The sequence below is a fragment of the Lissotriton vulgaris genome, chromosome 7, assembly GCF_964263255.1.
Source record: "Lissotriton vulgaris chromosome 7, aLisVul1.2, whole genome shotgun sequence".
Classification (NCBI taxonomy): domain Eukaryota; kingdom Metazoa; phylum Chordata; class Amphibia; order Caudata; family Salamandridae; genus Lissotriton; species Lissotriton vulgaris.
This window is the reverse complement of record NC_141695.1, coordinates 1008133818-1008158215: the sequence shown is the minus strand read 5'-3', so window position 1 is coordinate 1008158215 and position 24398 is coordinate 1008133818. Positions and strand designations below refer to the sequence as shown.

The window sequence follows — 24398 nt, the reverse complement described above, 5'->3', positions numbered from 1 at the left end:
TCAAGTGCATCGGAGAGAGCCGAATTGAATCTCAATGTTTCTAAATTGAGGTCATTTAGCTGGTTAAGGTGAAAATGTAGATGAGCTTCCAGGGAGTTACATGTAACTTTGGTCCATTTACGTCCTTTAACTCGATTAAGGGGGATAGGGGGAGGAGGGGTGGGGGCCGTGAAAGAAAAAGGGATGAGATAATGATCGGTCCATGTCAAAGGATTGGGGGGGAGGGTGGAGAGGGAAGGGAGATTGGAAAAAATGAGGTCAAGAGTATGGCCTGCTATATGAGTAGGGCCTGTCACTAGTTGGGGCAAGGTGAGTCCTTGTAAGGTTTCTAACAGAGAGGAGGCTAGTGTGCAGGAGGGATTATCAATGTGAATATTAAAATCTCCTAAAACAGTAAAATGGGGGTGTTTGAGAGAAAAATCGGCGATAGAGTGAATCAGAGTAATAAGGGAGGAAGAGGTGACGGCCGGGGGGTTATAGACCAGTATGCCTGCACAGATGGAACAAGCGGGGTCCATAATTGAAAAGTGTGCGGCTTCGATGATGCCAAGGTTGGGAATTTTCGTGAGGTTTAATTTGAGATGGGATTTAGCAATAATCGCAAGACCTCCTCCGGTCTTAGAGTTGTCTCGATTAATGCCAGTGAAATGATAACCAGGGGGAGTAGCAAGAGTGATGTCCGGTTTGGAGGAGTCTTTTATCCAAGTTTCAGTAAGAAACAATAGGTCCCAATTGTGGGTTTCGAGAGATAGCCATATGTCATGAGCGTGGGCTGGGAGAGATCTGCAATTGACTAATGCAGCCTTTAAGATGGTGGATGGCTGATCGTTGATTTTTAAGGATAGTCGCGGTGCTCTAGGTACCATAGGAAGAGAAAAGTTACAGTGAGGGCAGCAATAAGCAGTAGTATCTAGGCTAGCAGTGTTACAGCAGGTAAAGGGGGCACAAGTATCAGGACGGAGGTGACGAAGTTGATCAGAGGACCAACGAATTTTTGGGGCAAGTGGAGCAGGGGTTCCGGCACTGGGCGCGGGTCCGGCGCGGACGGGCGCAGACGGGCTTGCCTTAGGCGCGCCTTGGCGCGCCATCGGCGCGCCCGCTACGCCCGCCCGCTGCGCGGACGGTAAAGCCTCTTACTTATATCCATAACTTGCTGGGGGTGGGAGGCGTCCAGGCGTCCAGGAGCTGGAACGCTACCCTGCCTCCCCCAAGATGGCGGTTCCGTTTTACCCAGCCGGCGAGAGCGCTGTGCTCGGCTGCACCGGTAAATGAATGAAGATCGGGACCCCTGAGACGACTAGATCTCGTCACAACATGCAGGCGGTCAGTGTCCGCTAATTAAAATATCACCATTAAAATATGTACAATTTTTAAAAGGTGCCGGTCAGCGTGACTGTAAAGGTCGTTAAATCACCATACATACAGTTTAAGGTTTAGAATGCATATACTCTCACACAGAAAATGTTTAAATCAGGTTAGCAATGAGAAATGCCCCCGGCTTCCGCCTCAGGGGAAAACAAGTAATCTGAGTGAAGTAATACCCGGACTCCTTAAGTAGTGAGGGAGGGCGGGAGGCGTCCAGGAGCTGGAACGCTACCCTGCCTCCCCCAAGATGGCGGTTCCGTTTTACCCAGCCGGCGAGAGCGCTGTGCTCGGCTGCACCGGTAAATGAATGAAGATCGGGACCCCTGAGACGACTAGATCTCGTCACAACATGCAGGCGGTCAGTGTCCGCTAATTAAAATATCGCCATTAAAATATGTACAATTTTTAAAAGGTGCCGGTCAGCGTGACTGTAAAGGTCGTTAAATCACCATACATACAGTTTAAGGTTTAGAATGCATATACTCTCACACAGAAAAGGTTTAAATCAGGTTAGCAATGAGAAATGCCCCCAGCTTCCGCCTCAGGGGAAAACAAGTAAGTTAGGGATGTCGAAAAGAAGCGCAGAGACAATTTTGAATAAGTCTCAACAATGTTTATATTTCCAAACACTAGTTGCTTAATTCTACAATGATATTCAATTTGTCACATAATCATGTGAAAACAAAAAACAACAAAAGAGTGCACAGTGTCCCAAGTGTATATATGAAACCAAAACTAATTCAAACAACACAAAATAGACATAAGCACAATGGTTTCTCATAGGATGACCAAAAGGAAGGAAAATGACCAAAGTATTAATAAATAATTCTGTTTAGTGACCATATATAATCATAGGCACTAATTATAGGTTCAATTCCTTGTGGCGTCGACGGCGTTTCGACCCTCGAGGATATGGGTCTCATCAGGACAGGACATTTGGGGACATCTGCATAAGGACTTGTTCTCACCCATGCATGGTGATGAATTAAAATGACTTACAAGTAGCCCAGCCGGGTACACTGTAGTGGTCAGCGACTCACAATGATGGTGCTCTCACTCAGTAGAGAATTGTATATAGGCAGGACAGTGCCTGAAAGCATTTGACTGGCGCCTGATAGCGCACGATATATCTGCGTCGTAAGAGGGTGATTCCCTATGCCGTTCCAGCAGTGCCTCTCCGCAGTTCGACCATCGAACTGCGGAGAGGCACTGCTGGAACGCCATCGAGTGATAAACATCCCTTCAGGCACCGTCCTGTCTGTAATACCAATTGTATCACCCTATTACGACGCAGATATATTGTGCGCTATCAGGCGCCAGTCAAATGCTAACTGTGCAGGACACTCTAGTCATGTTGATTAACTTGCAAATAAATGCCTGCCTGTTTTGAACAGGGGGCTGCATGGAAAGGTCAGGATTGCATTTGCGGCACCCAAATTATAAACTTTCAGGTACATTATAGTATAGATTATACAGCAGCGCTGGAAGAAAAAAAAAACATGACTCAGTCAATGATGGCTTTGGCATACCTTTCAGCCATTTGCAACATGGCTAAAAACATTGGTAAAGTCAATAGATCTTGCATTGTTAAGACCTATTGGATTTGCCATTGTTTGTTTTTGTTCTACTACCTTGCCATATTTCCTGTGATGCAATCAAACAAGTTTGAGACTAGGCCGGTATTGTTGCTCTCCTCTATTACTAGAAATAAATACATAATTGGGACACAACAACGATAATCGAGTTTAGTGAAAGTTACCATTGTTATTCTGACAAACTTCAGGTATTTCTTCGAAAATCTACAACAAATATGCAATGCCACTAAATAAGAAGCGAATTATGCTTCCCTGTAATATTCGTTGGTTGTGCAAGTATTTTCTGTTGAAGTTTAATTTGCGTTGAGGCATTTGCAAAGCAAAGCTAACCTACGTGAACCTGTGGAAAAAGCAGGAAACCAAGATAATATGGGTGAGAAAATAACACGAAACACACCGAGACTATACTTGCATATCATAATAAAACAAAAATGCAGACTGCTGGTAGACCTAAAATTAGGATTAAAGATTCCAGATGACTTTCAACCGGTTTGGACTATGCCATCCTTACCACAACCATGCTTACACCTTCCACTTATTTTTCTCGTGTATTATTATAAGTATATTTTAGTGATATGCAATAACAACAACAATACACTGGATTCTATCTGCTTGCAGCTTCCAAAAACAGATCATTCAATCGGACTCTGATTGGTACCAAATCATCAACATATAAGTGTGTCACTTTGAATGTGTACAATCTAGCTGCATGAGACCCTTAATGCTCGCTGACCATCTAATATGTAGTGCCGGTTCCTCTGCTTGGCAGAGGAGAATCGCCCCAATGCTTTTAAGCAGTGCGAAGAAGAAGCATAAAATGATAACTTTAGGTTGTTATCATTTTATGCTTCATGCGGCATTGTGGGTTGACGGGTGGGCTGCTCTGCCATTGGAGCAGGGCAGGGGAGGAGTGATTTGCCCTCTCAGGCCGCCCAAACCAGTCATGCTCTCTTTCCCCGTTCTCCATGCAGCATGGAGAACTAGCCCAGGCTCCCATTCCCTGGTTGAGTGTCCAACCAGGACGCTCAAAACCAATCACAACGCTGCATTGCAGCGTTGTGATTGGTCAGGGGAGCCTGAATGCCTACCAATCACAACGTTGCATTGCAGGGTTGTGATTGGTCAGTGGGGCCTGGCTGTGCTTACGTCTGAGAAAGAGAAGAGCAGGAGCGGAGATGCGGGACCCGGCACAACGGTAAGTTTATACATTTTTAAATACGCGACCCGACACGACCCTCCTGCACGACCCACCCGCCCTGTCACCCGCGGGCCATGCTTTTGCATCTTGTATTCCACGTGTCCTTCCTCGTGAAAAAAATACAAACCAGAGAATGGAACGCACTTACCACTAAAATAAGATTATCAGTATGAAATAGAACCAACAGATGTACAAATGCAACCTCATTTTCATTCTTGACCAAAAACTGTGGGTCAGTACAAAAGCAACATGAAAACTTACATTTCAGATTTGCACTTAGAAGCATAAATAGCTGTATACACCAAGGTGCAATGTTTGTGACAACTTTTTTTCCAATGACTGAATCAGAAATAACTTTGAATAGTCAACAGTACATGCTTGCTTCTTGTTACCTTTTTAAAGTCTCCATATTTGCTATATTCACAGAGCATCATGTCAAAGAATATTGGGATAGTAGCTTTCCGTAACTCCACCTCTGGAATAAGGGTCATCTCCAAAATCGGTCCGACCATTCCCGGGATAAAGTTGATTTTGTTCTGACCTATATATTAGATGTGTAGAATTTAAAGGAAATACAACAAACACAACTGCTTTTACAAAGTGTTGAACACATAAATAACACAAATTGTATTTTAAAAATTAGAAGCAAAAGTATAAATGTATTTTATTATTTTTTGACAAATATAAATTAACATAATTAAAGGATTTCTAAAAAGAAATCTGTTAGTAAACGCTTTATATTCTGGCTTCTCACTATTTTACACGTTTTTTACAATCCTTTAAGATTTAAAAATAGTTTATCTTTCTTTTTCTTCACGTGGCACAGCTTCCAACTGAACAAAATTAGGAGTTAGAGCTGCCTGCTAGCAACTCAATGGATATTCCCAAATAAGCCCTCTTGAAACTGTGAATAGATTAAACACCTACATTTACCTTAGGCGTGCAAAAATGGTGAAGAAATAGAAATGGTAACGTTTATCCTTCAGCTGGTGGATCTTACCCATTTAATTAATCTGTAAAAATTGAAAACACCGAGAGGAGTCTTATCATACTACTGGGTATATTTACAAGTGGATAGCACCACCAGAATGTCACTTTTAGAATACTTTTATTTCTCCTCATTTTTGCTTTTCTATGTGTGCTGCATTCTACAGCATACATAGAAAGAGCAAAGCGCCATTAATGATTGTTTATGTGCAGGAAGGTGTCCCTTACTGCACATAAACAATCATTAAATAATGACGATTTGCTACTTCTAAGTATGCTGCAGAACCCAGCACACATAGAAGTAACAAATTGCCATAATTTTTTTAAAACTTGTTTTATTGAACACAAACTGCCATCACTGATCGTTTATGTGCAAGAAGGGACAACTTCCTGCACAGAAACAATCCTTCCCTGCAACACAGGCACCCTTGCACTATGTTGCAAGTGTGCCTGCGTTGGCACTAGCCAGCTAATTTTATTGTTACAGAAAATACAGGGGCAAGCTGTATCGTTGTTAAGGTTTTGCATCCCTGCATTTTGCAAATGTGGGAGCGCAGCGCTGACAAATTCAGTGCAGCTCAGTGCCCCGACATTTCCTACATGTCAGACAAATTTTATGCACATTTGTCGTGTGGTGCACATGTCTGAAGCCAATCACACAATGGCCTCTCAAGTAATGAGAGATGAAAAAGTCTTAACCCTCTGAAGCACTCACAGCATCTTTTTTAAAGGTTAATATCTCAATAACTACTTAACAGCCTTCCACCAAACCAACAAGAAAATGTATTATAAATAGTGTTCTACTTCATGTCAGATGTTGTATAAATCCATTCAGTGGATTTGGCTGTAGGTGCAAGCACAACTTTCAGTGAGAGCTAAAATAGGGAAAAAAAGCATTTCTTTTTTTTCCTACGAACCATTAGTATCATAGCCAGTGCTGGACTGACATTTCTGGCAGACTGCCACTGCCAGACAGGCCACCCTAAAAGGGTTAGCATGTGGGTCATTTTTTATATCCCGTTGTCCAAGACAGGACCAGAAAAACACACATGCGCTTTCAAGCTGGCCCATCTGGCAGTAACAGACTGCCTGAAATCACAGTACAAAACTGACTATAGCCTGCCTCCATTATTTTCTATCAAGTGGCTTGCTGTACCAGTGGTTGGCCATTTGTGGATCTGGATTTACTCAAAAACTAGGCTGGCGTACGTTTAAGGCTGCTTTGTCATTATTATTTAGCCGTAGCAAAATTAGAGGAGTATTTTGTGAACTGAAATTGTCTTACTTTTATTTGGTGTCTTTTTGTATTAACATTCCCCTCCCTTATCACATCCTTAAGTTTTTCTAAACCCTTCCCATTTCGCAGTAATTAGTTCCCATTTTTCCACCACTCAACCTTTTCCCTCCCAAACTTATTACTAATGTGTGCGGAGATCTATTTATATGAAAGATGGGGGAGGCAGAGTTCTCCAGCTGTCATTTTGGGTATTGAATTTTGTGGTACATGAAGCATTTCTGCTAAATTACATACTAGAAAATGCCCTTGGTGAATGTGACCACATATTTCCAAAATGCTATGTAGGATGCCCAAAATGCTAAACAATAACTAGGCAATCTGAAACAGTTATTTTGTAAGGGACATTTTGTATAGGGTTGTGACATATACACGTAATTTGATTTTGCACGAATATTCAAAATGGAGGCAAAATGTAAAAGTATGTGTAATTACATAAAATCCATCATTTCTGTGCTATATTTTAGCTCAAAAGACATTCACATGTCAATGTGTGGAACAAGGATGCATTTAAAGAAATGGATGCCAAACTGCAGCCACTTGTGTTTTGTTTCAGTGCATTTGTACTATACTTTTACCGCCAATGGTTAGTTTGTGGTACATTTGGAATATTTGAAAAATTCCTGCTACCTGTCGTTCTGATGTTTTACATTGTGTGTGAACGTGGATTATTAGTTGAAGTGGATGGTAGTTCCCTTCAAGTAAAAACTGCACTATTCCCTATTTGGTCCATATGTGTCTCAACTTCAAAGTTGAGCTCAACCTTTGGTGCCTCTAGCACAGAGCAGACTGGCTTAACGTGGGAGAAATGTTTAAAGCATTTATCAGTGTCCTAACAGTTAAAAAGTAAAGACCACAACATAATAGAAAACCTCACTACAATTTATGTAAATACAGAAATTTTTAATGAGCAGATAGAGACACAAATGACAACATTCCGATATAGGGAACTGGAGATATGATTTTTCAAAGCTTTAAATGTTTCTAGCACCAAATAAGAAAAAAGCACCAAACGCACATTTCTGGCTGCACTACATCATGGTCAAAGTAAAAAACACTAAAGCCAACTACAGTGGATTACATACATGTACCACGGTTATCCAATAGAAAGTTTATTTTGACAGTCCTTTTTGTGAAGAAAAGTTCTCATCTGCGAGGTCATCGACAGTTTGGGATGTTGGCTGGATCTGAAGAGCGGCTCATATACGCCAGCTGGATGAATTGTAGGATCTTGGTGGGAGCCTCAGCCCTAGTGGGAAGTTCAGGATTTTCAATGTTGATTGGGGGCGGGGAACTCTGAGTGGGCAAAGTTGGCAAGGCAGTGGTCATTGTCAGGGTACTATTCTGTGTTGAATCTGTTGAAGCCCTCTATGTTCATACCTACAAACTTTTGAAAGTCAGGATCCTATCAACAGGGCAAACCAGCATGTTCAGTCTGACCAGCAGTTTGACATCTTCACTACAGCTTGGTGACAGTCCAGTGGAGCCTCTGGTACTTTTGAAGATAAATCCCGTAGGATAAATTGGGATTTATATTTCGATGGACGGAATATCCTTCACCTCTGTGACGGAGTAACCCGTCCACCAAGAACTAAATCAGGCTCATAATCGTTCAGCTAGGTAAGGTTCAAAGCTGAAGTTGGTGTGAATAAATCATCTCCCAACTCCATCGGAAGCCGTTAGTTTTGGCTCTAAAAGCTGTGAGGATGACAACGCTGAATTTCATAGATGCTGAGTTTTCTCCTTCACTGGGATTGTTTGATACATTTCTCGGGTCCAAGGTTTTATCTAAAGCTGGATATTTTCACCAGAAGGTCTTGCTGAACTCATTGCCAATGAGGCACAACATTCTGAGCGGGACAAACCTGGTGTTCTTGGCCACCTTGGAATGCAACTTTCCTGGACAAACTTCAATGCCTGCCTTGGTTCTCCAGGAGTCTTGGAGTTCCACTTTTCTCCAACTGCTGGGGAAGCTCAGTCGCATAACTTCTTGAACATCCACCTCTGCAGGACAGGCTTCTAGACACCAGGTCTCTTTTCATTCAAGGCTCTTGCGGAGTCCAGTCCTCTGTAAACAGCTTGGCGATCTAGGAGTGTGCCAGCAGGATGTTGGTGTCCTTGAGCCATATTTTTCTGCTTTATCCATAGTGTAGGCATACAGAAGGACATACACTAAACCCTTGGAGAATAGTTACAGTCCCTGTGTGCCAGGATGATTTAGGTGTCCTTGAATCCTCTTCTTCCAGAAGGAGTTCGAAGTCTTCTTTCTTAGAGCAGGGCCTTTTTGTCATATGTACTCTTACAACGCCCAAGAAAGTTATGACGCAGGGTTGGTGGATTAGTCAGTAATTTGCGATTCTTCCCTACCTAGCCATAGCTGCTTTCCCACTCTGTGCCCCCTACTTTTGCACCACCTTCTCTTTGCTTTACTGTAAACATCCCCACAATCCCTAAATTCAAGATAGCTGAAGTTTTCTTCCCACTAGAAGGGCTCTAGGCAGGCGGCTCCCTAGGCATTCCTCTATGTAGACTAGGGTTGGAGATAGAGCATCGGGAGGCTCCGAGATGAATGGGAACATAGCCTGTCAGTCCCATTTGGGATCAGCATGTCAAAGACGAAGTTTTAAGGCTATCCTTTTTTCTGTCAGCTATCCTGAACTCCTCCCAGATTGCCATTTCCTACCAAGTGACCAGTTTTTTTACCACAATTCTGCCTTCTTGGTTCCAAAGACCACACTTTATAGAAATTCTAATCTAAACATCCTCAGTAGAAACATCTTTTAGACCTTTTTTAATCAATGTGAGGATGTATATTTCAAAAATATAGTGAGACATTTTTTATATATCAAACACCCTGTCCCGTGGACCTACAAGACACACTTTAAGTGTGACATCTTAATATATAAAATAACCTTTTTTTTACATGGTCATTGCAGTTTTTCTTGCCATTTGTTACTGTAGTACCATTAAACTGTACCCAAACCAGAGAACAGCTGTGTTCTAGACAGTCATATAGTTTTGTCAAATATGTGAGCAGTCCAAATACAAACCGCAGCCACATATGAAATGTAGCTCCCTTGACATGGCTGCATTTTCTGCACCACCTACCATGGTGTAACAGAAAAGTTAAAAAGACCAATTGAGTGAAATTAATTTACCCAAGACCAAGACTATTTTTAGGCCCGGAACACACAGACTGTGACAATCATGAGCACTACACAGTCCTATTAACAGCTAAAAAGTAGTGTCCAGAAATAGGCACAAAAAGACAGGTGACTATGCATAAAAGGTGGATTTCCTCCCATTTGCCACATCAATGGACACCAAAATAAAATGTCAGTAAAGAACAGAATATCATCATCTTCATTGTGAAGTACTTTGACATCTTACACCAGTGTGCCAGAAGTTATCACCTTCTCTTTGCGTGGAACAACGGACATTTAAATAAATAACAATAGGTCATAGGTTTATATTATAATTAACTGGGTCACCTTAGAATATATTCAAAACATATAGTCTACCAACTTATGTAGCAGTTTTTAGAGTCACTGCTATCTGAATAAACTTTAATTCTGATAACACACTGAATGGTAGGCAGTCAACCACTAATTGCACGACAACAGATAAATGGGGTATGTTCATCACAGATAGGTTTTCCTTTATGATGCCCAAGGGTTCAGTTTAGCATTGCAGTTTTGTAATCTTCAGGTTTGCTAAAACCACCTAAATGTGTTGGATTCCCTTCACCAGGAAATATAGCTGCCATACACGTTGTCCAAACTATTTCCAGTGCACCAGCACAGATGGCACCCGAACCTGTAACTTCCTGTGCAACAGGTCTTTCCACCACAGACATCCGCATCTGCTACACCGGTTTCCAAAATATTCTTTATTGTATTAGTTCGTTAAAACCATAACAATATACTCATAAAAATGTACACATCAAAAGATTTTTGTTTTTCAACTGTGCAATAGTTAAGCAATTCATTTTTACATATTAGAAATGGCAATGATATGATGGTGTAAAACTATGAGATAGATAGTTTGACAATCTCTAAAGGAGCTATTGTGATTTTAATTAACATACTTGTTAAACGTTGCTATAATAAAGATCACAACTGAGAAATGGATGGACCATTTTGCGAGAAATTGTCTCAAAAAGTGCTATTGTGCATCTCCCCCCAGGCTCTGCCTTAATAGTTTTACATACAAAGGTAAAAGTTTTACTAGATTACAGTTAAGCTTTCGGTCATTCAGAGTAAGACTTTTTAATATTGCTCATCTACACATATGGATGCCCCTTGCCTTAAATAGTTTTTTCAGCAGAAGAAGACGGTATGGCTTTAGAGGGGCAGATGCAATTTAAATAGATGAAGTCCTGCCTCTGTTCTCCACAGAGACTGCATGACTTTGAGCCCTTCTATTTCCAGCTTGGTGGGTCAACCTATGATGGCATTGATCCAAGATGTAGTGCTTAAAACTTTGTTTTTAAATACGGGGAGTATGTTTGACCCAAATATGTTGCCAGTTGCAGTTTAGTGTATGATTGCAAGACCATCCATGCGTGGTCTTGCTTACTTAGTCTTGGTTTATCTTCCACTAAGGAGTGCTTTACAGCCGCTTTCTTCAGTGTTTGCTATGGAAGGTTCAATTGCCAGATACCAGTAGTATTTGTGAGCTTTAAGGAAGTATGTAAATACTTGGTATAAACAGACTAGGATCAACATCTAGAGCCCTCCAGAGCGCATTGTTAAATGGATTTTGTTGGTTGGACCAAATGTTGTACCATGTTTTTATTGTTACATATCTTCTGTGTAGGTACTGCTGCTGCAACCTAAATTCCTAACCTCAGGTGCGCCAGTGAGGAGTTACGGGGTAAAGAGAATACTGTTTTGTAGGTTTCTGTTTTGTAAAGTGTCCACAATTCCTGCATCTTTCCCGTGCTGGATTTCGCTTGCATAGGCCACTGTCGGCAGGGGTTTCGCTTTGATAACTGCTATTAGTGGAGTAAATGATGGGCCTTTGAGGTTCCATGCCATTGCACAAAAGGCAAATATTAGTCCCTTGCTTTTTTTCATTAGCATCTCATTGTATTGTTGAACAGTGAGTCGGTTATCCATAAGCACACCTAAATACTTGTAGCTGTTGACCACTTCCAGATTTGTGCTGCTGATTTTTAATGACGTTTGTTTCTGAGAGCGACGACTTATGATCATGGCTTTCATTTTTGCTGTATTGATTTCCAGCACGTTTACCGTGGCAAATTCCACTAGTTTGTTGATGGCACTTTAAAGGCCTATTCTTGTATAACTTAATAACACAATGTCATCAGTATAAGATAGGTGAGTGCTTTTGCCACCCACATTTTTCAGCACCACAACATAGTCGGCCCTTGAGCAGTATGATGACAGCTTACGAGAGAAATGGTAGAGATGACTGAAAGGTACCTTGGCCTATACTTGCTGCCTCTAAGTGGCAGGCACCATGGCAGCCTCTCCTCACACAAATCAGACTCTTAAACAGTGAATGGTCTCATCCTTGTTCATAATCAGCAACTTACTGCGTACGGTCATACTACTGTCTTCTAGAAATAGGAGAAAAGTAGAACAGTTACTCGGAATACCCAGGAAGCTCCATAAAACTCTAAAAAACCATCCACCGACTGGCAACACGTTTATCGATCGGAATTTTCTGATGTCCACAAAGTTTGAAACTAACAAAATGGAGCTCTATATAGAAAAGGCTTACAATCTTCTCTACTACATTGTTAAATGTACAGCTTTAAGACATGGTCATGTAAACCATGTATAAATGTAGCTTTTAAAATCGTGCTTCAGAGTAATTAGCATTTATTGATTGCATTTGGCAGTCAATATCGACTCAAACTTAGGATACCACATTTTTTTTTTATTTTGCTGACTATATACTGCTTGCTACAGCGTACATTTCTACTGGTGTTTGATTACACTACTCACCAAGTTTGTACCACATATCACGGATGGAAAAGCCAATGAGGCATCTCATGTCTCCATATCTATAATTGAAAAAACAGTGTTTACATTTAGTTGCAGAGGATATGGTAAGAGACAATCAGAAAATAGTAAAGTATTTTATTTGAATGTCATTTTTTTCTATTCTAGGAGAATCATTGGCAGCAGGATGGCTATAAGCTAAGAATTATTTTAAAGATATTTTGAATACAATGCCTTAGAGTCCAAGGCTTAGACATATTCACGTCATGTCATATCAATATCAAGATTTTCAATCGAGATAACAAGTGTTTTTGCCAAACGTTGTAAGTGACTTGGCAAACTGTAAGACAATGCCCAAGACCTACCAATAAAGTTGCCTCACAAAAATATACTTACTTTTCAAGGATTTTGTTACGTTTAGCATGAGAAAAGTTTTCAAGCTGCAGGGAATCCTGTGTGATAAATGCAACAGCAAGATGAAAGTAATTGTTCCAAAGCTGAAAGGTAAACATACAAAGAGTGTTGAGTTTATACAAGCCTGCGACGTTAAGAAACAGAAAACGCTTAGACAAAAATTGTTTAACAGGATTTTTCGGATAAACAATTCCAACACAACCTGAAATGCTTTAGTGTACTCAGACTTGATTACTTCGCCACCAGATGAGATAGTTCTTAAAAGTTAAACTTTTAAGGCAACAAAAGTCCTGAAGCATCACTTAATGTCAATGGTTGTAGATGACAAGGATCCATGTGCAACTTAAGTGTAACTGCGATGAAGCAGGATGGGATAAGTCATCTTCACAGCAGTCTAAAATTTGCCTTGGAATGTTTTTTCTCAGGTGTAACAGTGCCGGATGCTCTAGCCAGTGAAGGTCCATTGCAGTACACTTTCAACTGGGCAACTGGCAGGGGCGGCTGGTGACATTTGAAAGTGGTGAGGCGTAAAATGATTGGCATACTGCGCCGTTGCAAACGAGCGCAGCGAGTTAGCCCTAACCACCATTTGAAAAAAGAGAAGAAAAATGGTGCATTTTCAAGCAAATTTGAGAAAGCAGGAAGGTTAATAAAGCAATTGTGAAAGTTCAGTTATTACAATAATAAAGAGATGTCATATAACATAGGTAGCTTCTTATTCTGTATAACCACAGAGCTTCATAAATCTGTAATGACAGGTACACAGGTATTACTACACATTAATTACCATAGTATGTAGAATAGTAATATTTGAAGACTGTAGAAGTGGGTGCCTTAATTCCTCCATCTCTCCCTTCATTCTCTGCTCAACCTGCCCTTTTTTCTGTCCTTGGCCTTTCCATTCCTACCTTCTCTCTTCCTTCCTCCTTTCCTCTCCGCCTCCTCTCCCATCCCCTCCCCTCCCCCTCTTCTCCTCTCCTACTTTCCTCCTCTTCTCTACTCTCCTCCTCTCACCGTCCCCAGCCCATCCCACCCCTCTTCTCCTTACCTCCACTTCCTTCATCTACCCTACTCCCCTTTGATAAAGTCACGTGCCAACGGTAAGTTTAGGTCAACCTACTTTTGGTCGTGTAGATAGCGTTGTTACAAGACATCTTGTGACCATCTCCGCTGGTCACTGTGTGCCATGAAATATGCAAATGGCCTTTAACCAGTGCATTTAGGGATGGATGCTGTCCTCAAATTATCAGGCTTTATGTGTGCACTTGGGTTCTCGCTTGTAATGCAGCGTGCATCCCTTTGTAATACAGACTGAGTAATGCGTGCGCCCAGCGGTAATTGAATTTAAATGGAGCAATGTGCAATAATCGCTGTACATTAACATCAACCGGCACACAGGACCCACCAAAGGCCCATGTCTTGTCTAGTCTGTGCCTCAGTCACTGCAATTGTGAAAACATACAGCAAACTCACCAATGTTTCTCCTAATGTTTCGGCCACCGCCTGAAGCTCCATGGGTCATTTCATAATTATACTTATTGCAAAGGATATTTCCTGCCTTTTCTCACTGTCTCCACTGTGCTGTCCTTATAACACTGACTCCATAGGACTGTCCTTCAGCTTAGGTCTATTCACTGGGAGACATCACCTCAGTGTATAACTCCTCCCAAGTGGCTTATTGTCGGTGCCAGACCTTGGCCACCCTCCTCACTGGGCTCCTCCTGCCCAGCAGCCTGAGCTGACACCATTTGCCAGTGGATTGGAGGGTGGGCAGCCTCTGACTAGTCCGCCTCCCAACTGCCGCCAAAGTCTTGCTGCATTTTCACCCCGGTCCTTAACCCCTTCAGTGCTGCGCGAATTCCGCTGCGGTGCTGAAGGTTCTAAAGAACCAATAGAACCATGACGGAACGGTTTCGTCATAAGCACAGGCCAACCGACGCTCATGACGGAACCGTTCCGTCATGAGCATGGAAGTGGTTAACACCTTGTGCCCAAAATGCTGTAGTTGGAAGGAAGACTCTTCATACAAAAGTCTGGAGCCATTCCGCAAGGAGGTAAGTTCTTTATTTTTTATTAGGCCGTTCGTCTACTGCAACAGCAGGTACATTCTGTACCTTCACTCCAACTCTCCCATTCTCCTAGTCTCCACCCTGCACAACATACCATCATTCTATTACATCATCCACTCTCGACATCCCAGACACCGGATCAGACGTACAGGGAATAGGGGCACACAGGATACCACACGGTGGCTGTAAGCAAAGCATAAACATCACTGTAAAATCCAGTAGAACATATCAAATCATGGTGACTCATCAGTGTGGCAAATCGTAACAAGGCAAAGATTCTTCTCTTTAAAAAGGATGCAGTTTATGCAGAAAAAAAGCCTTTTTATATCTGGTTTGTAGCTACTAGGGCGGAATGTTTCCAGTTCTGCCAAAAAACAATCTCTAGAATAATTGCACAAGTGCAATTATTCTAAAGATCGTTTTTTGGCAGAACTGGAAATATTCTGCCCTAGAAGCTGCAAACCGGATGTAAAAAGGCTTTTTTCTGGATAAACGTTATCCTTTTAAAAGAGAAGAATCTAGAGGGATTCCCGCATATTGCAGTTACAACCCGAGTCATGCACAAAGGCACATCGAGGGCCCGGGCAAGGAAGGTCAAACACCGAGCACCCGCATTAAAAAAAACTACAAAAGGACCAAGGACCAGGGAAGCAGCAGCAATGGCTGAGCAAGAAGCAGACCCAGCTTTGAAAAGCCAATCACTGGGAACTTCGGCAGCCGCGGAGCTTGCATGTGGGGACGGGGCTGCCATTTTACGCATGTTGGAGGGTCTTCCCCGATCTGCTGGCACTTCCAGAGTGACTTTTGCTGCTTTGAAGGTCGCTGCAGATGAGTGCATGAGCGTGTGGCCAGCAGTCACTAAACTCACGACACCATGGTGCCACAGACCAGCACGAGGTCTAGTGTGCCTGTGTGCGCCGGTGACGTGAGCTGCGGCGGGCCTGGGATGTCACCACACACACAGCCGTGGCCAATCACTACACTATGGCAAATCACTGAAGTCATACAGTGATTGGCCATACTGCAGTGCATGCTACTACCCACACGCGACACCCACTAATGGATGTGCACCAGTGGGCCAGCCAATCCTGGCGCTGCATGCAGCGCCAGGATTGGCTAGGGGGGCTCAGTTATTATTCACCCTGATCGCCCATTTAGACCCGGGGGCTGCCGCGGCCCTGGCGGCATGAAGCTGCACCGTTAGGTCCCTTGTAAAGAGGGAAGCCTGTGCTCAGCGCATGCTCGGCCTGTTCATAGCCCTGTGCCACTCAAACAAGATGTCTCAGCCCAGCCGGCGCCACCCCACCCCCTGGCTTCAGCCGCAAGTGAGGAAGGACCGAAGGTCAAGGTAAGGAGCATTGGCAAATACAATTGTATTTTGCCTGCTCAGTGTGCGTGCGTCCATGTTGCTTTAGGTGTACTTCATCTCCTGCTGTGGTTCATTCTTGGGTTAAGTTTGGGAAAGCTAATAGATGAAAAGCACATTAAAATGGACACAGCAAGTAAGAACATCAACTTGCTCCTGAAGCCACACAAATCATCTCATCGTGAACAACGAGACCTGTCATCAGTAAATATCACAGCGGTCCCACTACGTGGTGGAATAGCATGGAATACAACTGATGGTATTTATGACATTTATGGCCCTGTTGAGCTGCTAAAGATTCCTCACAAATTTAAAGTTTCTTCGAGTGATTTTGTCTCTCCTAGCACATTTTCTGATGATTGGGACTTTGAGACTGTTAATAACATGATGGCAGACTTAGAAATGTCAGCAAAATTTACAAAACATGAATACTTGGAAGGTTCATCAAATTATGAAGAAATGAATTGTTTTAATCATTTTTGGCCATCATTACTTGCATAAATCTGCAAACCCTCCAATTTTTTTTTAACTTATAGTCAATGGGAACATTGTCCAAGACCTCCAAAGGGTAGTTCTAAAACGTTTCTTAGAAAATTTCCATATTTTACAGGTTTTAATGTTACAACCCCGGAAAGTTTTTACTTTAAAATGTGAATAAGACAGGCATGAAAAGTATGTTGGCAAATACTAAACAAATGTATTCTGCTGCCTTTTATGCTCAATTGTCCACCTTAGGCTTTGACTTGTGGAAAGACAACATCGAGACAAAAACAGTTTGGGGTACAAAAGACTGGCAGGTACAAAGTTTAGAAGCATTGTTCAGAGCATGCATCATCCCAGAACAAATGATGTTCCTAAATGACACTGTTCAACAGACATCTTGTCTTGGCATTGCTAAGATAAAAGATTTAAACAAATCGTCCATAGCTCAGCCCACACCTGATAGAAATTTTACTTCAGATGAGGCGGTAGACGTAAATTATATTTTACAACAGAACAGAACACATCCTGAATGGAAAAAAATGGTTAATCTGGCCCACAGACACAATTAACTGTCAAGATAGATTCCTGAACAAGACACAAGGGTTTACAGTAACTCGGCCAGATCCAAGATATGTCCAGAGACAACATCCATAATAACAACTTATAGTGTAGGAAAACTATGCCTCGAATGGCTACAGAAATCCACACTCCCGGATATAAAACAAAACTTATCTTTGCTTAAAGATGGCGTTGATTTACGAGAATTCTTACTTGGACCTCGTAATCCACTTCATAAACGTTTCATATTAGCCTTTATATACGCAGCTTACAATGAAGCTTGGAAAGTCACGCAAATGGAAACAGCTGAAAGAAAACGAGAAATTGATCGTATTCATTTTTAGAAATCACTCTCTGTAGTTGACAATGGGTTAACAACTCTGTCGTCCAGAATTTATTCTTTGGACAGCATTGTATCATCTGTCATAGACATAATGGAACAGGACTTGCTAATGCTACAACATGGCCAGTTTCAATTACGTTCTATAATGCTATTAGGCTGGACGTTGCAAAACCTTAGTTCTGGCTATGTGCCTTGGCGTTTAATCAACACTCGTCACTGTTTACTGTATTTTACCTTACAGACAAACAAATCGCGTTGGCACAGAGGGGAGCAGACTATAAGGTGCTGAGCATTGAAAAGCTGGAGAGATTACCATTGACCGTTTCTGAGAAACCATCAGTTGAATGGATAATACATGGCACCATCACGATACCAGTGACGACTTTCCAGTTTCAGTATTGCTTAAAACATATACCAGCAGGCCTGTATGAAAGGTTGGGTAAAGAATACATTAAGTCGACCTGGGATTTACCATACACACACAGATGTTGGAGTGGGGGAAAGGTAGTATTTCTTAGTGGTAGAAATTGTGAAAACTCACTAAGCGGTACACTATTGTGTCAAGGTATTAATTTACACGGAGCCTGTGAAGGTTCTTCCAATAACCTTTCTTTCCATCTGCAGGGTTCACTCACAGTGGTGATAGATCCAATTTTCAGGCAGCTTTCCAATGGTAGCTACATTATGTTAAATGATCACAGCTGTCGTGGAATGATGCCATGGATAAGCTATCTTGTTACTGTGTCAGCCAGGGTCACTTACTGTATACAAGTATTGTTTCCTAAAAACAAGACAGATGGGGAGTCACCACTATGGCCTTGACTGAACATCTCTTCTATACAAATTGATACTTTAAGCAGAATGAAAGCCATTCTTTTGCAAAAAACTGTGCCACTGACCTCGTCCAGAGAGACGTATGATCTGCAAGTTGCAAGGTTCTTTGTAGAGATACATGCATTATTATCAACAAACTGCCCAGTACATTTTGCAGAAATGTTAGGTCGTATCTTTAATATGTCTGATACCAGCGGTATTGCACATGTATTTAAGATGATTTTTTCGGGACTGTTAGCACCCTTTGAAGCAGTCCTGGGCATTTTTCCTAACTCCGTCCTCTCTGTGTTCAGGGATCTCCTTTTTTTTCCTCCTACTCCGTTATGGCAAATCCGGGCACCAGCGATACCGACTGCCAGCATGGAAAATGCACTGCAGGCTATGAGGCATCATGAGAGAATAACTCAGATCCTTGGCTTGGCTCGTTTGAGAGATCTGAATACCACATGGTTCCTGTCATTCAGACCAATCTGGCAAGATTGCATCTTACCTGTTCTACAAAGCCTGCTTTGTGGAGAGTAATGTGTGTTAGATGTCTGTCTAACACTACCATTGGTTATGCCAACGGATGCTGACGCATTACTGGGTCTGGTAACGGCTCATGTGTTGTGTTGCCCCCAACGGCTACCAATCTTGATGACGGCATTCATTGAGATCTCACCAGCAGATCCAACTGGAGGTGAGATACGCGGATCAACAGGCACACAGGTACCATCTGCTATGAACATTGCTAACGCTGCAACTGACGCTGACGGCGATGCTTCACATATGTGCACAATTGACCTTCTTAATGAAGTGGTCGAACTTTCATCTACTGTGGTAGACGATTCCTTTGCCAGCCTTGATGACTTAATGTTTTCTCCTGACACCGAGAATAACTTTTGAAATTAGCACACAGCGTTCTTTTCGAACTCTGAAATTCGGTCTTCACTTTTTTCAAGACAAAAGCTACCAAGTTTGGAACTCTATTTTTTCGACAGATTTATTTGGCTTTTTCCAGAAAAACAAACCGAACTTTGGCACAAAAAGTAATCTGCTTAAAGTAGAACTATTCTTAGAGAACAAAAAATTCCTTGAACACTTCCAAGAAGCAATATTAGCTTAATCCGCAAACTAAAACAGTTTGTATATTCTGCTATGGGATGGTCTCGACCTTTTTCTTCTGTAACTAAGAGCCATTTCATAAATGTAATTTTCATGATTCATTTAATGAGCATTGCTAAATATCATATCATTTACCAACAATGAATTAATTTCCCTTAAATGTGTACTATACAAAATGCTAAATTTTTCGTGTACAACCATTTCAAATGCATTTGATATGATTTTATGGGGTTGTAAACACATGCTCTAGATTATATGTTTTAGTGCTTGAACTTAGATGAACATGATAACGTGGAGTGGCTGTTATGTATCATTTTAGGACCCTATTGTAAGTTTCCTCATTCATGCCCTTATATAGGTATAAATCACCATATCCTTATATAGGCATAGAAATCATAACCATATTTAGGCATAGCTCATGCAGTCCAAATACGGCAGGGCTACTTCCACTAGTTCCAAAAATCCCCAACGATTTCTTTGAAAACTCAGCTTCAGCAGCTGGGGACTTCCCCTTGCTTGAATATTGATTTGTCTAAGACTCATGGAGTTTTCAAAGAACTGAGACTCTTTGATGACGTTATTATGTCCAACTGTACGTCAAAGTCGGCACCTTCAAGGTATAAATATGCCCACACTCGCCCAAGCAAACACACAGTGGTTTGGAGCAGTTCGACTATCTACTTGCCCCGACGCGCACTGCTACAGCAAGTGCCGAAGGAAGCTGACCCTCCAGCAGACTCACTGAGAGAGACGCTGTCTTTTCTCCTCCTGAGAAATCCAGCTCCAGTGTTTCCAAGCTACCCTTGCGGATTGTTGGGAAATCTAGTCCCGAGAATGACCTTCTCCATTCTAAACTAAGGTACGGAGCTGATTAGACCCTTAGAGAAATCTTGGGCAGATTCTTGGCAAAAGAATACTACATTTATGCTCCACCTCACTTACTTCTTCCCTCATACTAAGCTTAGATTAGGTACACCGGGGTAGGCGTATTTTAGAAGCACCAGTTGAGTACGTTTAGCCTCAGTTATTTATGTATGTATTTATATATGGTTTAGGGACCATACAATGCTCTTACAGTATTATTTTATTCTACTATTTATACTGTACGGATTATATTTTACAAACAGTGTTACGATTGCAGCAGTTCATTTCTTATGCTTGAGAAAGAAGACTGTTCAATAAAACCTTTTATTGAAAACGCCTGTCTTTCTACTTTCTCTGCACCTCTAGTGAAACGAAGCATGCACGATTGACTGAGTGAAATATCTACTATTGTTTCCACGACTCTGAAGATACGTTTTATCTTGGGGAAACAAAGTGGTCATGTTTATGCGGTTGTCAGAGACCAATCCCTTCTTGTGAATTCAAGAAGGTTTCTAGTGACCTCTGAGCTAGCTGGCACACACAATTAAGTCTAGTATAAAACCTGGCTCTTCCCTTAAAACCCTGTCTTCCTTACCGCCCCCTCCCCTCTGGAAAACTAGGTCCTGTTAGCGCTGGGATGCCCAAGGGTAGCTATGCGCTCTACAAATCCAAACTCAAACTCAAACTCAAACTTAAATTCAATAGAGACCTGGTCGACCTCAGTCCTACGTCTAATCTATTGGATATACTATTCCAATGCGCAGAGCCTATTGGGAATATAGGAACTACACTACAGTGCGGGGCAAGACTATTGGGATGTTCCTGAAAAGGAATAGCATCCTAGATAAGACTACCATTTTCATAATGGAAATGCGGCCCATCAAGGAGATGGGGAGTCTAGCCCATAATTCCACGTCATCCTCAAGTTTGTCAATGGCAGTGCCATAGTTCTCCCAGAACACAGTCACCGAGTCAGTATGTAGCTTAATGCCCAAATACCGTATGGAATCAGTGGACTATTGCAGTGGATATTCCATTTCAAATTCTGTCGTGACCGGGGTGAGAGGGAAAACAGTTGACTTCGCCCAGTTAACTTTCAGCCCGACAGCGCTCCAAAATGTACAACCTCTCTGATGACCGATGTTAAGTTGTTTTCCGGGTCACATACATATAGCAGAGTGTCATCTGCGTAGGTTGATACTACAATCCTGTACATCGGAAACCCAATTCCTTCATTACCATGGTTCTCGCGCAACGCACATGCCAATGGTTCTGCCACCAGGTCATACAGCAGGTGTGACATAGGGCAGCCCTGTCTGGTCCCCCTAGATATGGAGATTGGCTCCGTAACCAGATCACCTAGGCAAATGCTCGCCATTGGACGATGGTTTAGCACCCCTATTAGTTGTAAAAAAAAACGTCCCCAACCCAATTCTCATCCGCACCTGCTGCATGAAGGCCCACTCCACCGCATCCATATCAAGCAATACCGCTATCGCCTTATGATCTTGCTTCATGTGTTGCATAGCGCAAAACACAGCCCTCACGTTGTATGTAAGGTTTCTGTTCGGAATAAATCCAGCCTGTTCAGGAGCCACCAAGTCCACGGAGAGTAGGATCAACCTCTTTGCTAGCACTGTAGCATATATTTTGGTGTCCACATTGAGCAGAGACAGGGGCGGTACGAGCCGCACTCATCGGGGGGTTTTCCCTGCTTGATAATGGCAACCAACATAGCCTCCCTCATCGAAGGTGGCATAGTACCAGAGACGCACATATCATCAAATAGTGAAGACAAGTGTGGCAACAGTAGGTCCAGGATGGCTTTATAGAAAGTTACAGTCAGACCGTCTGTCCCCGGTGCACTCATGGCCCTCATACCCGCCAACGCCTCTGAAATCTCATCCTTTTCTATAGGGTGCATTAAGAACTTCCTATGTGTATCAGATAGAACCGGCAACTTGATATGCTCCAGGTCATCGAGTATCTATTCATCCGCGCCTCCGAGCCGGGAGGTGTACAACACTGAGTAGAATTGTTTGAAGCGATCTGCAATATCTGCTTGGTCCGTTAAAACTATGCCTTCTGTGGACCTAATCTCCGAGATCTGCATTTTACCACACCTCGGCTTCATAATCCGTGCAAGCACCGAACCTGGCCTGTCTCCCTCACCGTACATATGAGTGCTTTGCCCATGTGCTTCACTTCACTGTCGGCTGCGTTATGATATTCATCTAACAAGGTCTTAATCTCTGTATCTAGGTCTTCGCTCCCTCCCTCGACCTGTTGTCGCTCCAGGTCTTTCAGCCGTTGCTCTAGGTCTGATAACCTCTTCCTGATGGCTTTGAGGACCCCTGAATGTTTGGACATTGCAATGCCTCTAATGTAGAGTTTAAATGCCTCCCAGACAGTCTGGAAGCTATCCACAGAACCCATATTTATGTCAAAGAACGATTATATGGCTTCTGCAAGATCCTTCTTGAAAACTCGGTCTAGCAAAGAGTAGGGAAGGAAACGCCACGTGAATGGCGGAATAGTGGTCTTTGGTGGTCAACACTAATAACAGTGGGGAGTGGTCGGAGAGCGCACGCGGCAGCACCATGCAATGGCAGATCTGATCAAGCAGGGGATTGATACTAGCCAGTAGTCGATACGTGTATGAATATTGTGGAAAGCTGAATAGTGTGTAAAGCCGCCCCTGTCGCCATTACAAACTCACCAATCATCACTGAGGTCCATACGGACCATGATGCTGTTCAGCATTTGCGCCACTGCCACTGGCTTACTGGGAGGGCCAGCCGACCTGTCTAGCTCTGGGTTACGTGTCAAGTTGAAGTCGCCACCCCATAGAAACTGCGTGTTGCGGTACTGTTTGGTGGCGTCAGCCAGCACCGAATAGAACTCAGGACTATCATAGTTGGGACTGAATATATTCACTATGATTAAGTTGAGGCCCCTTCCCTGGCAATTGGAAATCACATAACGCCCCTCTGCATCTGCATGTTGTAGCACCAACTTGAAAGGCGATCTGGGGTTTACCCAAGTCAATACCCCCATAGCATGTGAAGTAAAGCCTGCTGAGTTAATGTTCCCCTGCAGCCCCCTATTATGAAGCATGGGGCTCAATGGTGGGAGGTGGGTCTCTTGTAGTAGGGCCATATCCACTTTCTGCCTGTTCAGGTAGTTTAGCACCTTCCGCAATTTGCGGTGGTCGTTGAGACCTCTAACATTCCATGACATGGTTCGCAGAGAGTCTATCAGGTTACAAGTGTCGCCTGTGTCACGTGCCATCCTCACTGATGCCTGTCCGAATCTTGTGCTGTGTTGCGAGTAAGTGTGTGGTACACCAAAGGTAATGATCCAAAAAAAAACCCCCGCTCCCCAACATCCCATTCGACTAACTGACCCCCACAACATCCTCACCCTCCACCCACAGCATAACTCCCCCAACTCGGTCGCATGATACTCAAGAATCCCCTCCCCCTCTCCCCCCCGCACCCCTCCCAAACCCTTCCCCAATGAAAACCAATGTGCAAGGCACTTGTGGGCAGAGGTAGCTCCGTCTTTCGTACTCTAGCGCCAAACAATGCACACATTACCCAGCCCTTACAAGCAAACGCTTTTTGACATAGTGAACAGTATACCCTCAGTGGATCGCACTCAACCGTACGGCCATCCAGATCTCCAGACCCAAGGGATAAGTCCCACAAAGCAATGGTACATGAATGCCTGGAACCCCAGCACCCCAGTGTCTCTGCTCATATACACAGACATGCCAAATACACAGCCCAGTCACTATCCCGTTGTTCCTTCTCTCTGGCGTAGTAGCCCCTTAGAAGTCTCCGGGATCTCCAATCCCATATAGAGGACCGGGGAGCTGCACATAGGGCCCTCCAACCTCAACCTCCCTTCCCACCCCAACCATCCAGCCCTCTCTTACTCATCATATACT

The 24398-nt window shown here is 42.9% G+C and overlaps 1 protein-coding gene across 1 annotated transcript in view; it reads right to left on the bottom strand.

Moving 5' to 3' along the window:
* The window catches only part of DOCK2 (dedicator of cytokinesis 2), a 2333210-nt gene that overhangs the window by 366648 nt on the left and 1942164 nt on the right, over positions 1 to 24398 (bottom strand). Inside the window, exons 31-33 of the mRNA XM_086931425.1 lie at positions 12808 to 12908; positions 12415 to 12473; positions 4551 to 4699 (exon numbers count right to left, since the gene is read on the bottom strand). Of these exons, the coding sequence (XP_086787551.1) occupies positions 4551 to 4699; positions 12415 to 12473; positions 12808 to 12908 (309 nt within the window). The remainder of the gene's footprint in view (positions 1 to 4550; positions 4700 to 12414; positions 12474 to 12807; positions 12909 to 24398) is intronic.